This window comes from Siniperca chuatsi, linkage group LG1 (genome assembly GCF_020085105.1).
Source record: "Siniperca chuatsi isolate FFG_IHB_CAS linkage group LG1, ASM2008510v1, whole genome shotgun sequence".
Classification (NCBI taxonomy): domain Eukaryota; kingdom Metazoa; phylum Chordata; class Actinopteri; order Centrarchiformes; family Sinipercidae; genus Siniperca; species Siniperca chuatsi.
Window position 1 is genome coordinate 8,219,829 of NC_058042.1, and position 16,742 is coordinate 8,236,570.

At 39.0% G+C, this 16,742-nt stretch overlaps 2 protein-coding genes across 17 annotated transcripts in view; one reads left to right on the forward strand and one right to left on the reverse strand.

Annotated features, from left to right (window-relative positions):
- The window catches only part of myo9aa (myosin IXAa), a 113,366-nt gene extending 109,579 nt beyond the window's left edge, over positions 1-3,787 (reverse strand). For 10 of the 14 annotated variants that reach the window (XM_044208125.1, XM_044208155.1, XM_044208144.1 and 7 more), the window contains exon 1: positions 3,470-3,787. The gene's annotated coding sequence lies outside the window, so the exon portion shown is untranslated. Of the gene's footprint in view, positions 1-3,315; positions 3,441-3,469 lie in introns of those variants that run through there. The other 4 variants (XM_044208164.1, XM_044208183.1, XM_044208133.1 and 1 more) reach the window with 2 other exon arrangements.
- A 55-nt stretch (positions 3,788-3,842) lies between these two features.
- On the forward strand, positions 3,843-7,145 carry senp8 (SUMO peptidase family member, NEDD8 specific). 3 transcript variants are annotated; one of them, XM_044208228.1, is made up of 2 exons: positions 3,843-4,204; positions 5,748-7,145. In XM_044208228.1, exon 2 carries the CDS (start codon positions 5,775-5,777, stop codon positions 6,438-6,440), a length of 666 nt encoding a protein of 221 aa, XP_044064163.1. In that variant the 5' UTR covers positions 3,843-4,204; positions 5,748-5,774; the 3' UTR covers positions 6,441-7,145. The 3 variants fall into 3 exon arrangements, with proteins under 3 accessions (XP_044064163.1, XP_044064172.1, XP_044064182.1); XM_044208237.1 differs by having other exon boundaries at positions 3,865-4,562; XM_044208247.1 differs by having other exon boundaries at positions 3,874-4,114.
- The last annotated feature ends 9,597 nt before the right edge of the window (positions 7,146-16,742 follow it).

Consider the following 16,742-nt stretch of genomic DNA (forward strand, 5'->3'; position numbering starts at 1 on the left):
GAAGAGCAACACAATGCACTTTCTTCTCTCCATCTCACTCCAGCTACTGTTAGCACCAGTGAGTTAATGAGGGGAAATGCTAAACGCAGGGAAGCTGAGCCTTTGAGGCCAAAGCCTCCCTCATATAATGGCCTACTAAAGAAAGGGGAGCTTTGTTCAGTGCAACACAAGCAGGTTCCTCTTTAATGACTTCATGTGCATGCCAATCACTTATGCCACACAATCCCATCATGCGGCCACAACACTTTTCAGGACATCCCGATCATGTGAGCCTGCAGCACGTGACTCGTTGTTCTTCCCCCAAACACAAGCCGAGATTCGGTTCAGCAGGTAACACCTTGGGGGCTGAAGATGGGGTCATTCCCATTTTCAGCTTATGTTAGAGACTGTAGGAACAATGCTCACGGAAACTGTTGTGGATGTGCAAAGAACTAGTCACAGCACAGAGGGTTGTTATCTCAATTATCAAGAGAACAAAACAGCATGTTTGAAGAGCCCCTGCACTTTTCAGACACTGTATTTACGTTTTTAAAGAACAATGAAATGAATTCTGGGATATAGGTCCTGGTAACTGTTGTAGCCTTCTTCCCAAGGCTGCAATTGAATCGAAATTGCAAGAAAAAGTGGTAATATATTGTTTGTAGGCCTATTTAAGCATTAGGGGGTGAAGATCACAGTTAAAGTCCCTTGGTATTAGGGTCACAGTGCGGTTAACTTTAAGCAGGCAATGAGACAAAATGCTTTTACTTTCCTGTTCAGTTAGAAATGTATTATGAATATATAATGTGTTTATATTAGTTTCTTGCCAGTTAAAACAGAAATAGCAGCTGATAGCAGCATTATGTCCAACCTGAAAATCCCACCATGATGATAAATTCCCCACAAAAACATGTAAAATGTAAGTTAAAGCTGATAATATACTGCTGTAGTCACCCCAGCAACTCTCTTTACCTCAGCCTAATGTTGATAGCTGTACAATGGCTTATTTTCTAAAACCACAGACAAGCTGTCAAAAGAATATGAGGTTGTATATAAAAGTTATTTTACTGCTGATGTATATTTTATGACAGGAGGGTTTAAAACTGCAGAGGGGTGGTTGCTCTTTCTCCCATCATAATGCCTCAGCTGGTCTACATCTAAAATGTGCTGCAGTATATATGACACACTCAAACACAGAGGTGGTCTCTTCTGAAGCCAAAGCCTGTATTCAGTGAACTAAAAGTCTCTGACTCTTTGGAATCAGCTTTTCACGTTTTCTTTTGTGCACAATTTTCCAAGATGCACAATGACCTGAAACAATCTATGACAACCTACGAAAGGTTGTAAGACATTTTACCAAGGAATCTTACAAAATCTCAGTAATATCTGCATTATGGCCACCATCTTTATTGGTGACTGATTAACAGGAAGTTCAGCCAGTGGCCATAGTTTCAAGTGAAAGAATCTGTATGAACTCAAATTGGACACAAAGAACAAGACTGGCCAAACGTGAGGCCACACCCGAGGTTTAACTGCCTGACAGGACATGATGGGGACAAAACCTGAAGTCATTCATAGTTTCCCTGAGAGAACACTGACTGAATCGCAGATTTTGTAGCTGCTGAAACTGTGCACAAAGTGTTTTCACGACATCAAACTAGCCTTAGAAGATGAAACGCTTTCTTTAAGTTCTACCAAGTATTCAAAGTAGAATTAGAAAGGCAGCTTGACGTATGCTGCAAAATGTTCATATAACCACAAAACGTCCTACAGCCATACAGATTAGCTCCTGCAAAGATTCAAAACTGAGCCTTCGACCTTTCAAACCACAGCTTAAGTCTTTCAGGTGGTGTCGGCGATGTCGCTCGACACAGCCCGATGTGATACAAACTGAGGCCGGTCTTTTAGAAATAGCAGACAGTGGGGGCCGGTGGGGTGTCAGATGTCGACAGGGACCAGTTGCTGGAGTCTCAGCCTGGGCCGCCTCTTGTGCTACAGCAGCTGCGTCTTCTCAGACCTCACATTCCTGCAGGACAGGCCCACTTTGCTCTCATCACCTGTGCTGATCTGAGGGCAGGATGAGCTCTCAGGGGAACCGCACAGCTACTTGAATCAAAGTCATTTTCTGTAACTTTTTGCAGTCGTGAGAGGACACAGAGGATACCGATCTTTAAAACAACAATTACAAATGTTTTTACTAAATGAAAAGACAAAAAAGCACCATGATATGAAGACGTTTAGCCCTTATAGTCACAGAAATCCTGTTCCAAAAGGGGTATTAAATAATTGTCACACAAATACAGTGACGGGAGATTTAAAAAGATGATCGGGGGGGGGAAACTGTGATGGTTTATGAGTTTGGGCACTGACCATGAATTGCAACTTCCCCTGTTCAAGTCCAGCTGGGGACCTTTGTTCCATGTTGTTCCCCGTCTCTTTCTCCCCTCATTTGCCTGTCATCACTCATGAAAACACTGTATAATTAAAAAAAGGCATAGAATTCCCAAAAAGAATAGACAGACAATCAGCAAGAAAAACAAGGCAGTGTAACTATAAACTCATCCCTGAGCAGCACAGACACAATGAAGGCCAAACTGTCCAAAGGAAAACTAAAGTCACAAAATACAACATATCCAAAAGGCACATTAAAGGCAGAATGATATCTGGTGTTGTGAGTTTGCAGCCGTGAAGTGTCTGAAGTCGACTCTCTGTCCACTGGCAGACTGAGCCATGATTCAGCAGCTTCTTCACCCCATTAGACCTTACAGCTGCTTCGCAGTCTGTATTGCCTCCACTGCATTATAAGCTGTACTGTCTGACCGCCACTAAATAATACATGTAAACATTTACCCCACCCGTACTGCATCCAAGCGCTCAAACCAGCACACATCTTCTTCTTATTACTTAACGAACATGAACACAAAACACCAGAATATGTGTGTTGAATTGTTGATGTATGGTTCTGGTTGTCATATGTGTCTGTTCTGTAATGTTCCCTTTCATTTATGCGGTACGATCCTATATGTGCACTGATGTCCGCTTTTTTTTTTATGTCTTGTTTCTTTCTTTTAATGTGTAACAACACGAATGTGACACATTTACATCATACTGATGCTACTTTCTGTGTTACCCCTGGTTCTTCTGTGTCGCATTTCATGAGGATAATAATAGGTGGCTTTAGATGTAGAGCAAGCAGTCTGTAGTTGCAATGTGAAATGACATGTCACTGAGCAGCAACTCAAACTTTTCACCACACACATACATAACGTCACATACATACACAGCTCTGACTGTGACTATTCATTCAACAAAAGCGCCGACTGAGCCCATACACACCTTAAAAGCATGGCAACCGAAAAACCATCTTGCAAACGAGTGGAGATTAAAAGTTTCTTGATTCATTGGCTGCTTCCAGCCCAAAGCCCCTCGTCCCACTGCGGGGGCAGCCCACCACAGCACAGCGTCTAACTATTAAACATCACACTCTTACCCCAAGACGTGAACGCTGAAGTAAATTGTAAGTGGGGCTCAAGTTTTTTCGTCTCCTCTCAGGATGGGTTTGCAGAGCAGAGCAGCACGCACGCAGTAGCCACGCAAAATGCCTAAGTCTCTATTTAATTCCCTGGATTCCCACTGAAATTATTTTCTTCTCTCTGCCGCCGCTCGCCTCCGAACAACTCCTCGAAATTCAAGTCCGCGCTGAATACTAGCGCTTTATTTTATTTCTTTTTTTTTAATGTAATTAAAAGGCAGTCATTCGCAGCTCGGTGACGGTCGCTGAAAACTCTGCTTTGCCTTGCTAATCAGTGCGGCCACTGGCGGACGCGCAGCCGTGCGCGTTCACGCTGCTCCTGGGCGGGGAAAACAAAAAACTACAGAGGGAGGACGTAACCAGGCCCCCGGGACCGGAGCTGGGCTGTGAAGCGATTTTGGCGTAGTGGGCGCACGGGGTATTGCAACTTCCGCGTTCATCACGTCTAAAAAACATTTCTCCCCACACACAATCACTGGAAAAGGAGCGGCGCGGGCTGTAAAACGATGAATACATTTTTTTCCAGAGCTCTCAATCGGCTCGGCTGGAGAAGGACTCTAGCGCGCATGCTCCGTGGGCCCAAAAACGCGGAAGCGTGAGGAAGTACGAACGGTTTTCATAGGAATGAATGGGGCGCCATCTTTGAACGGGTTATCCAGTTCTGCATCCACGTACAGAGCGACATAACTGCAAGTAAGCAGGAAATAACGCGGCAGCGATGTACACATCTCACACCACGCGTTTTTAGATGATGGTTAAACCAAATCTGAGCGTCTATTTTGACTTTGTATATGATCGCCATGACGGGAGTTGTGTTGATTTTTAAATACATGGTTGTCTGACTTGTTATAGAACTAAAGTACCGATAGCTTTTCAATCATTGTAGGCAATGGACACACTGGTCGCCTTTCAGTAGCTAGCTAAATGTACTGCGCAGGTACCCTGTCGCAAAATGTTTAAGGTCCTCCTGCAGCAGTTTACGTTAGTCCTTGCAATGTTGAACAAGACGGCAGTTTTCGTGGTACTTTTTATTTGAATGTGTCTTTTACAGGTATGGACGTTGACTCAACCGCATGTATTTTGATTTGACAGTACATGGTGTGTGTTCTGTAGTCTAAAATTGCTGTTAAGTTGAGTCGTTTAGCTTCGTGTGATGGTGAAAGTGGCGGTTAGCTAACTCATGCTAAAGCTAATAACCTTTGCCTGCTGGCAAAAACGATTAACGTTAACTAAACGCATTGCAGTGATGTGTCACATCAGTCCCAGTGGCATCACCGGACACCGGCCCCATGTAGTTTGTCAGCTATGGCCGATCAAACGCCATTGTAACTATTTGAAAAATAACACTATCTCCTAATATGATAAGCCAGTTTCAAGTAACGTGAACCAAAACTGGATCATTCTGTGTTAGCTCCGGTAAAGTTGAACGGTGTCTGTAAGTTTAGGATTACTTTACATGGTGCACAGCTTCACCCATGTGCAACGTAGTTGTTTTAAACAACCATCCAATAAAGATTAATTGCATCATAATGTTGAGGACATTTTTTTGGCATAGCACAGTAAAAGTGTCATTTTGAAACTGCAACTCATTGCACAAAGGTGTCTCTGTTTATAAACTGACATAGACCAATGCTAAATATTCTACTGCTACATATGACAGTTATTTTCATTAATGATTAATCAGTAGATAATTTTTCCAACTAATCGTTTAGTGTATAAACTGGCATATAATAGTGAAAAATGCCTATCGCATGACACCTTCAAATTGTTTGTTTTGTCTGACCAACAGTCCAATTTGATTACTTTTCTCATGATGTATTGATCAACTACTCATTGCAGCACTACAATAGAGCAGCAAATAACAGTTATTCTTATTAATGACTAATCTGCCGATTACATTCCTGATTAATGGATTCATTGTTTGGTCTACAAAATGTCGGGAAGTAGTAAAAAAATTCATATTACCATCACAATTTCGTAAAGCCCAATTGCTTGTTTTGTCCACAGTCTAAAACCTAAAGAGATTTAATTTACAATCACGTAAGACAAAGAAAAGCAGTCAATTTTCACAATTAAGAAGATGGAATTAAGAAATGTTTGGGTTTTTTTATTTGGTAAATGAGTAAAAAGATAAAAAATCGATTATCAAAATAATTCTTCATTCATCTTCTGATGATTGACTAATCAATTAATCGGCTAAACATTCAGCACTAAATTCGTCCTCTGTATTTTCCAGACTGACACTCTCTGACTGTGTTGGAGGATGGACCCTGTAGTGCTGAGCTACCAGGACAGCCTGTTGCGGCGCTCTGATGTGTCCTTACTGGAAGGACCTTACTGGCTCAATGACCAAGTCATTGGTTTTGCCTTCGAGTACTTTGCAGCTGAGCGCTTCAGAGTCCTGGGGGAAACCATCATCTTCATTAGCCCGGAGGTCACCCAGTTCATCAAGTGTGCTTCTTGCCCTGATGAGTTAGCCTTATTTCTGGAGCCGCTGGATCTTGCTTCTCGTCAATGGGTCTTCCTAGCTGTTAATGACAACTCCAACCAGACCGCTGGGGGATCCCACTGGAGCCTTTTAGTCTACCATCACAACTCCAACCACTTTTCCCACTATGACTCTCAAAATGGCAGCAATTCCCTGCACGCGCGGCGCATCGCCAGCAAGTTAGAGCCTTTCTTGGGTGCAGGGAGAAAAGCGCTGTTTGTGGAGGAGCCCTGCCCATCACAGCAGAACAGCTATGACTGCGGCATGTATGTTATCTGTATTGCTGAAGCCTTATGTGAGAAGGTCAGGTTGGAGGGCTCGCCACGCCTTCCTGTGCAAATCATCACCCCAGCCTACATCACCCAGAAGAGGGCTGAATGGTGCAGACTGATCCAGAGTCTAGCTCAGAATGACCTGTGCTGCTCTCTGTCTTTTCCTTAGCACGTTGATTGCCCCTCACTATATGCAGAACAGCTGTCAGCTTCTACATATCTACAGCTGGAGCATCTGAATGCACTCCTTGAATACAGTATATAACTATATATGAAGTATATTTCTATTACAGTCTCTATCATACTCAGTAATAGAAAAAAGCTTAAAAAGATAAAACAATGTTACGAATCTCTAATGATTCATAAAACACTTGGTGTCATGTTTATCTTTTGTATATGCACAGCATCATACCGTTGGTAAACAAGAACACCAGCATGCCTATAAAAGGAATTTACTCCCTTGTACATATTAAGTGAGGATGGAGAATATGTCATGTGGAAGAGGAGGCACAGACTTTTCTTTTCTCCATTGTATTATTTTGGGGGCGAATGTAGAAATGTTTACACAGATTATTGCTCAGGGTCATTTTAAATGAACAAGAATTGACAATAAGAATGTGCATCTTAACTTTGGCTCCTACGTTATTCATTCTGTCTCTCAGTTTGAACAGACATTATGTATACAACTACAAACTTTTAGTTTTGAAACATTTTAAAGAAATGCTGAGGGTAATACATGCACTGTGTGCTGTGAGTGTTTATGAGACAAAGGGCAATGTTGAGTTTTGTTCTCACAAAAAGCAATTATCAAACTCATTGTCTGCTGATCTAATAAATTTTACTGATGTCACATTTTTGTTGACAAAATGGTAAATTTGGTTTGTTGTTTTTTCTTCTGTCACAGCCGTCTTGTTTTCATCGAGTTCATGTTGACATTTTTACTACATTTTCCATCAGCAAAGTTAATTGTATGTTATTTTGAATACACAATTACCTCACAGAAGAAATTAATTGGCAGGTTTGTATATGCACATTTACTGAATCATAAATGTTGGATAACAGATTTTCCGTAAACCTCTGTGTTTGAGTTTAGCTTAAATAAAGATAATTTACAGGTTTAGTTACAGTTGTGAACAAACAATTCAGAAGACAAAAAAATCTATCTGTCCACTACTAAATTAAATCTCTATTTTAGGTTGCAAAATAATCAGAACCATTGGCATAGTGACACCTTTAAATTTTCTGGGTATTTTTACAAAATTGTAATCCTATTTTAAAATATATATATATATATATATTTTGGATACCTTGGACATGTTTAAAATGTCTATACTTGAGTATTTTAAAATTCATCAGTAATAAATGATACCATAAAATAAATATACAGACATAAATCTGACCAAATAGATTACAATAAATAAACAAGATTAAGAACCTGACAAAACAATCAAAGCAAACTTTTAGTACTTGACAGTTTTCGATTCTTTGTGCTATGAATCCAGGCCTGCCTTGCAATCACTGAAACATATCTTATTGTTGTGGTTTCAGAGAAAGGAACATAATACTTACACTGGAATGGCATGATGGATTGCAGCGAAATAAAGCTGGAACACATTAGGAGCAAAGTGTAAACTTCACTGTGTTATAATTGCAAAAAATCTGTAGCTTTTTCCACAACTATTCTATGTTCATCTATAAAAGGCAACAACTTTCATTTTAAGAAAATCATTGAAAATATCCACCGAAGAGTCCCAAAGTAGAATGTGGAAAACAATTCAAACTGTCATCCAGCATTGTACTTTAAATTAAGAAAGCGCACAGGAAGGCCAAACTATTCTTCACTTACAAATTCACTATTCAGAGTCAGACTGTAGCCTTTGACATATTTATAAGCGAGCATTACTATATCAGTTGGAACAGGATTTAGGATTTCAACATGGATAGAAATACAGCAAAGTAATGCTGACCACATCTAGACCTGGGGTGGGATGAACAAAGATGTTTCACAGTAATGTCATGTGATTTCAGGAAGAGGGCGTGTGAAGGAATAAAAGATCACTGTCCTGTCTTGTATAATCTAACTGCCTACCTAGAAAGCAAAAGTCACAGTTTATTTAAATGTTCATTTCATAGTTTGCCTTTATTGGTTTGCTGAAAGCAACCTGTTGTTGAAGAGTCAGATACAATTAAAAGGGGATTTAAAAATCTGAATGGTAATTTTAAATAGGGGTGTTTTAAAAAATTATGACTACATGAAATTGCATTCACCAAGTTAATTGACCATATACAGTATAATGAGGAATACTCATCAGTAATTGTGTGGCAGAAATAAAGGGCCTGATCTGGCCAAAATTCACACTGCTTGGACTGTTTCCACCCTCTGCTCTTTCCTCTGGCATCCTGTGCACATCTACATCCCACAGGCATATTTCACCCAGAGTAACCAGTCAGACGAGCCATCAGGGTTTACTATTGTCCTAATAAAATGCCACAAAGCTGGGGCATTCACCAGCCAGGCAGCACACTGCATCAGTGAGACAAAGAGCCCAGGGAGAGGCACATTAATTTAGACAAATTTACTTCTAAATGGCCAATTTACCAAGTCCACTCCATGAGTGCCTACAAGGAAACCGACTTTCTGTCTATTGTCATCTCGGGTCTAAACATACAGTAGTGCACCAAGGATTTGTGTTGTAATTTGAAGGAATATTACACAGGTGCACCTGGTTATGTGCTGGATAACCTAAACTGAGATGGATAAACTTAAATCCTACAAAATCCTGTACTTTGCTCTTTTGGCAAATGATGCACAGCTTTTTTTTTTTTTTTTTTTTTGGGGCTTAAAACAAAGCTCCTTAGTATTAGTGGTTTTGTTCTGCTGTAAATCAACAGTAGGCTTACTGATAATCCCTGTCGTAACTAGAAAAAAGGCCATTCTTCATCTCCAGGACTCAGGTTCGAGTCTCCATTGCCTCTCACTATGCATGTAGGTGCACAGCTAAGTTGAGCTAAACACACATTCAATAAAGGTTGAAGGCAGCACCTGGCCTTTGAGGTCTTTACTTGAAGCAACTGTGCAAAAAGTACTGGATAACAAATTTGATGTAACTGATTACAAATCAGAAAACAATGAGAATCCATTAACAATAGTTACACCAAAGGTACTGTAAAATGAATTAGTAGTTAGAAAATGCAGTGATGCAGTGATTAACAATTGATTGTATGGTGCCTGTATTTGCTTTGACCATATCAAAACTTTTGAGATTATGTTGTGTAGATGGGTTGGATTAAATTTAATTAAATTTAATGAAAAACCTGAGTAAATAAGTGAAGAAACGTAACAAATGCAGATGCTTCCATAAAAGGTCACTGAATGGTTTGATGAGGATGAAATATTACGTGAATATGCTATGGCCTTCACAGTCACCAAATCTCAAACCTGAACAAAGCTGTTGGGAAATTTGATTTGGGACTTTACTGCTGTGAGACTTTACTTACTTGAGACCTGATACCCTTGACCAGGTAAAATCCCACAACAATATGTATTGAAAGAACTTGGTCTCAGCAACAAAAAAAGATAATAAATTAACTAGTTCACTTGCAGAGCCACGCCTCAACCACACCTGTAATCACCTGTCAAGCCTATTTATACCTGGTTAACACACCCTTCACCCTTTCCCTCCCCTTCATCCATTTAACTTCCTATCTCATCCCTCTATCTGCCCATCTCTATTCACATCCTCTCTTCCCTCCTTTCCTCCCCTCTTAAGATCTGCCTAAACAAACGACTTCCTCCTCCACAGTCATCCCCTTCCTCACATCCATTCATCCATCCTCAACATCCAATACTTACTCATTTCATGGATATATCCTCTAAAAGACTTAAAAACATGTTTGCTACAACAAGTTTGAGCTCCACCTGCATTAAAAACTCATAGCTGAAACAATTTAAGTATGTATTTGGCTCTGATTCATGACCAGACATATACCTTCATTTATAGACATAAATGCAGAGCTCCATTAGTGAACTCACTCACTGCTGTTCTTCATCAGTGTCGTGTGTAATTGATTTCAGGAGCAGCAGCCAAGGTTTCCCCTCCAGGATCTCCAGGTGGTTCATATTTACTCGTCAGATTGAGTTGGTAGGTACATATACATGTTCAAATGCACACATACACTTACACACAAACCATACAATTCAATAACGTGAACTCTGACCCATGAAATAAACAGTGAAATCTGTTTTGGGAGTGTTGGTTCTTGTAAATTACATCATGTCCTGTCACAACACATCTGCAACCAACTACAACAACTTTTTTTTCATTTTAGCTTCATTTACAGCAGCATGCGTGAGAATGAGTTTGATTAAAACAAGCAACATCCTATCGAGGGGCCCAAACCGACAGAGTTACATCCTGGACAGCATTTGTGTCCAGGTGTGCACTGCATGGTGACACGTCTTTCTTGTTCAGGAGGTGTAAGTAGGTCAAGTCCATATCACAACATCACATCAGAAATGAAAAGAGAAGGCAAGAATAAGATGCTCCACTGCATGTGCAGCATGATTCCCCTGAGATAAGGCTCACCATTGTGCACCATGTTAACAAACTGTACCAGTGAAATGCAGAAGCGCCAGCCACCTCACTTCCTTGGATCAGCTGGTAAACTGGAGTTGTTATGTAGGTCAGTCATTGTATGAGCACTCCCTTTAATGTTCTGTCCCCGCAGAAAACTAAAATTGCAAATCTTAAATTCAATAAAGACACAGCAGAGAATAAGAAACTGGAGGCTCCAGCTTCAATATGTAAAGTATTTTATGAATCCTAAAATCTGATGTGAAACAGCAGGACAAGACCATAAAAAACACTTTTGGGGAAATCTGTGAACCGTTATTAAGGTGTATGTGTATGTTTGACTTTTATCAAACTCTATTGGCAACCAGGGAATTGGAGCAATCCTCTAAAGTACTGTGTAAATTGGTTTATAACGTATATAAATAATCCCATAAGTCCCATTTTGATATTAGCATCAGGGAAAGAAATAGTTGAGTCACCAGTGAATATTAAACCCTGGCAGGTATTTTAAAGCTTGACATTTTGGGAAATACAGGACATTACTTACTTTCTTGCCAAGAGTTAGATGAAAAGATTGATTCCACTTTAATGTCTGTATGGTAAATGTAAGGCTACAGCCAGCAGCTGGTTAGCTTAGCATAGCATAAATACTGGAAAGAGGGGGAACCAGCTAGCTTAGCTCTATCCTGAGGTAACACAATCTGCCTACCAGCACCTCTAAAGCTCACTACTTAACACATTACATCTTTGTGTAATCCATATAAAACTGAAGTGCCCCCTTTCAGTATTTATGCTAAGCTAAGCTAACTGGCTGCTGGCGGCATTTACCGTACAGACATGAGAGTGATCGATCTTCTCGAGAATAATCGTATTTCCCACAAAATTTTAAAAATATTACTTTAAGTCTTTGAACTATTTAACACATTAGAACAACTAGTCATTCTTCCTTTAATTTAGTTTCACCACACATGCGTCCTCTATAAACACACTGTGTAGCCTGTGTCACTTTGTGGACACTTGTAACCAAAGCCACTGACTCTGTGGAAAGTGTATACACAGTGAGTTATAAGGGACTGCAGATCTTTCAGCAGTGGAGTTGCTGTGTTGAATTAGTTATTGCTGGAAGGAAAAGTAAAGAAATCCAAAGAGCTGATGAAGTGCAGATGCTAACACAGAGAGAAAGAGGCAAACAAAAAGACGAGAGTGAGGAGGAAAATGAAAAGGTACAGTAAATTTAATTCCATGGTAATGTTCATACAGACGACAGTTAATCAAACCGTGAAGATTCAGACCATCATGGTTGTTTTTACTCCACATCAAGGGCTGCGGTTCAACCTATGAAACAACGAACGGTATCGTGAAACTTGCACTAACACAGAATTAACTTTAAATTCACAACTAGATAGATTTTGTCCAATAAAGAATAGTCATAAGGATAAATTCTCCTTATGTAATTTAACAGTTTATATATCATATGTTTGTATGATTCAGCCCATTCCAGGAGTTATTTTGTGCTGAAATGTTGTAATATATTGTTTTGGTGTACTCTGACTGGTTTCCCATTGCTCCCAGAATGATTTTCAACAGCTCTCCAGAGAATGGGTGTGAACCGAACTTGTAGCTCTCAGTCAATGGTGGGCATATGGACGCATAAATATAGTGAAGCTATCCAACTTGTTTGTGAACACTGGGGTGTGTCTGTGGTCACAGTCAACCTCCATTAATCAAAAAACAGTTTAACATGTGGCTGCAATGCATTCTGGTCCTTTGAGGTCTACTGGCAGGGGATAAATTAGGGGAGAAACTTTGGAGTAGCTGACTATACTTTTGTACAATCAAACTCAGTTGTGATGATGTCATGCCTTCATGTTGGCTGGTTTTCCATGGAAATAAGAAAAATACACCCCTGTCGACTGTTTTTTCACAGAGTTAGCACTGATTTTTGATCTCAAACAGAATTGTATATACACCTGGAATAGTTAATAGAGGTCTGTTAAATCAAATACCTGCTCATCTTACACATTTTCACATAATGCTTAATTCTAGTCATGGAATATTAAAGAAAGTTCTCTAATGCCATTTCTTAGGCCTTGCCGGGTGAAACTAGAAAAAGAAAAGCTATCATTTTATTGCCTCAGAGTAAAATATTTCTATAAGATGTATGACATTTGTAATAATATTCTCTTTGGATATTTGGTTCCAAAATATATAGGAAGAAATATTTGCACAGTGCAACAGTTGCAGTGAAACACGGCACCTCTCACTTCATAAACTGATTAACTGTAATGCACTTGGATTGTGCTCTTAGCAGACGTGGACACATTTTCATGCACCGCTGAGGTAATGCGTTCTTGGAAAACCTCCAGTATGTGTGTGATGATTTTACTGAGTGTAATACAGACCAGTACCGTGAAGTTACAGTGAGCATTCGTCTTCACACCAGAGAGGTCAAAGGTCACCTGGACAGCATTCCAGGACAGACAATACGGCTCCCTGGAGGTATGGATGAGGCTGCAGCTTGTCTGGCCATCTGCTTCGACCTGCCCCCATTACTCTACAGCTAAAACTGACTCCACACTCACGCATACACAGTGTTACAGTAGTTGGCCCCTGCTCTTTGTGCTTCTAAAGGTCATCAGAAGGCTTGCTGTTCAGAGAGCAATAAACTAGGTGCTGCATGAGCTAATAATTATAATAAATGTGTTTCTACAGTACTTTTATTACATACTAAGTGCTGCATAGTTTAAAAAATTGGCATGCATCAGAGGTGGTAGAATTATTTTTAACAAAGTAAAAGTAACATTACAAGTAAAAGTCCTGCCTTTAAAATTTTATTTAAGTAAAAGTATTATCAGAACAATTTACTCATAGTATCAAAAGTACTCATTATGCAGCAGAATGAATCCGGTCAGTGTTAAATAACTATACATATAACTATATATTATAATATTGGATTGTTATTACTGATGCATTAATATGTAAGCAGCATTTTAATGTTGTATGTCAAGATGGACCTATTTTCAACTATTTTATATAACTGGGTAGTTTTATCTATAACAATGCATCAGATTTTATAAGTTTACCATATATTTTGTATGTAAAATATAAATCTGCAAAGTAACTATTAACTATAGCTGTTAAATAAATGTTGTAAAAGCTACAAAAGTTCCCTCTTAAATGTAATGAAGTATAAAGCAGCATGAAATCAAACCTGAGTACCTGTGAATTGTGCTTAAGTACAGTGCTTGAACAAATGTATTTTTTAACACTCCACCGCTGACGAACAGTAATGATAAGATACAAAAAATCACTTTATACGAATACTAAACTGAATAAAAAGGTCTTGAGGTTGCTTTTAAATGGCACAAAGTGAAAATACCTCAGTATTGCACTTAAGTACAGTACTTGTATTATGTTTTAGTTTTAAATGTATTAGTTACATTCCACCATGGCATGCATACTTATATAGACATTAGCTTTGGTAGAAACTCAGAGAAACGTTTCAACATTTTGGCATTCAACCAAATGGTGAAAAGAGTTTTATCTGCCAATTGAAGATTAAATAATTCTGCCACTAAGAGCTAACAGCTCTGATGTATCAACAGTTTCATACATAGTACAGATTTAATAAGTCTTTTTTGTTCTAAATCTGTCTTTCTCATAACAAACCTGAAACTGGATTCTTAAAAACAACCTCCAGAGATAAAATCTCCATTAGAATAATGGACTTCAGTATTGGAAATATGGTGCACTTAAGGGACATTTCAAAATATCGTTTCCTTGGTGTTAAAGTGAGCAAATCTTTCATCACGATCGCTGGTGGAGGTTTTGGATGACGGCAGAATGCTGTAATGTAATGAACCAAATCTTTAAAGGTTTCATATCCACTTCATTCCACTTTTCATTCCTTAAGTTAAGTTGCTTCTTCTATCCATTTTGTTCTTGAAGTGGAGTTTTGCATGGCTACTCCCACATACTGTATATTTTGTCAGTCAAAAAAAACAAACAAGGCTGGTTATAGCTGTAGGTTCACATTCAAATATGTCTCTTCAAACTCTGGTCTGGGGTTTTCTTGGTTTGCAAATGGCTGTGCATCCAGAAACTGAGGCTTGCAGCCTTTCATTTTACTCTTACCTTACAACTTAGAACATTTTTTTCTTTAATTAAACTTCTTTCAACTCCTAGTGTGTGTTGGGAAAATTCTTGTTAAATATAAAAACTTTCAACAATAATTCAAATGTCAGTGATGTGACATTTTCCAAAGGTTTCAGATACATTTACGATTCATGCTTGATTTAGAAATAATCATCTTACAGTACATTTTAAAAGTACGAAAATGATTTAAACAACATATAAAACACAGAGTGAGAGAGACTTGGCATCAGTCTAATTTCATGTCAAATATTAAGATTAGAAATCATTAAAAATCAGAGCCTTTTCGTTAGTTCAGGGTTTGATTATCAGCAGGTTTGTTCAGGATCAGTTGCGCCGGATTCCTGGCATATTCCTCAGGCAGTCTTAGGGCACTTGATCCTCTGAACCAGGTGTCTTCCTCTCTGCGCCCGCCCCTAGTCAGGAACTATGCCACCTGTCAATCATTGAGGTTGTCATGGTATCCTGGTGGTTCGGCCTTTTAGGTGGCAAACAGTTTTTTAAAACGTTAAACCAAAATATTGTGATATAATGAATATTAATTGTACAATAGAGTACACAAGAATATTTATGGCCAATTTTCATTAATATTATCCCGAGTTTCACTGGAGAATATTAGTGTACCATGATCAACGCATCATTTTGGGGCAGATTTACAGTTATTTTAAAAATCAGTGCAGTATAATCCGTGCTCGTTTTATATTGGATGGATGTAGGTCATTTCAGATATTGTTACAAAAATCAAGTGGAGTGTGCGAGTGTCTTTGGGAGTGTGGGGCTCTGTGCTGTACGTTCACCAGTTGTCAGTGTAGTTTCTTGTAATGAGGTTCAGTGCTTGTAGGGGACAGTCATTGACATAATGCTTTCCATAGCCCCTTAACCTAACCTTAACCATCACAACTAAGCCTTAACCCTAACCCTAACCATGACCTAATTGTAACCTGTGCCCTAAAACCTTAGAGTCTTAACCCTCAAAAAGCAGTCCCCACCGGGATATAAGAACATGAAACACACACTCGTTCCTATAAACTTCATACTACTTATGCAAGAAAGTGCAACAGAACATTATTTTCCTTTAACCTCCTTTAACCAGAACTTTATTTCAAATTGCAGAGATCCCAAAGTTTCCAAATATGTGAGGAATTTGGTGGGAAATGTGGGGAAATGATGCATGAGAGATCAATGACTTCCATTGATGAGTATCGGGTTTGAATATTAATATTTTTCTATATTTAAATGTGTAATGTATTTTAAAATGTAAATATCACATAACTTTAATGAAGAGCTGGAACAAGTTGATCCAGAGAAAACTATACTGTCAGTGTGGGGCAAGGTAAATTATTTTTAAGCTTGAAGCTAGTTAAGGGGAAATAAAAGGGGGAAACTGTATGCTGAGGAGTTAAGAATTGTTCCAGCTCTTCTTCTTAGTATGTGCTTGTTGTACTTTAAGTGCTGCTCTATTCAAACGCATGGCAGTATGATTATGTACGTACTGTAGTGCGGAAATGGGGTGAACTAACTCTGTTTATCATTTAAACAATCTGGGCTGCAGATGTAATTTTAAATTCAGATTGCATTTGTCAGGCAAAGAGACTGAAAATTAGATCCATAATATTTGTTTCATAAACTGTCAGAACGGCTCTCTCTTTCTCTGTTTCTCTGAATACTCTTCTGAATATTTTCTTTTTAAAATGGGGCCAACGTCAGGGTCAAATGTCAATAATGATCACAATCTTACTCAGATA

Excerpts from the sequence above, each read along its gene's own strand:
- senp8 (XM_044208228.1), top strand. The coding sequence starts at position 5,775 with ATGGACCCTGTAGTGCTGAGCTACCAGGACAGCCTGTTGCGGCGCTCT.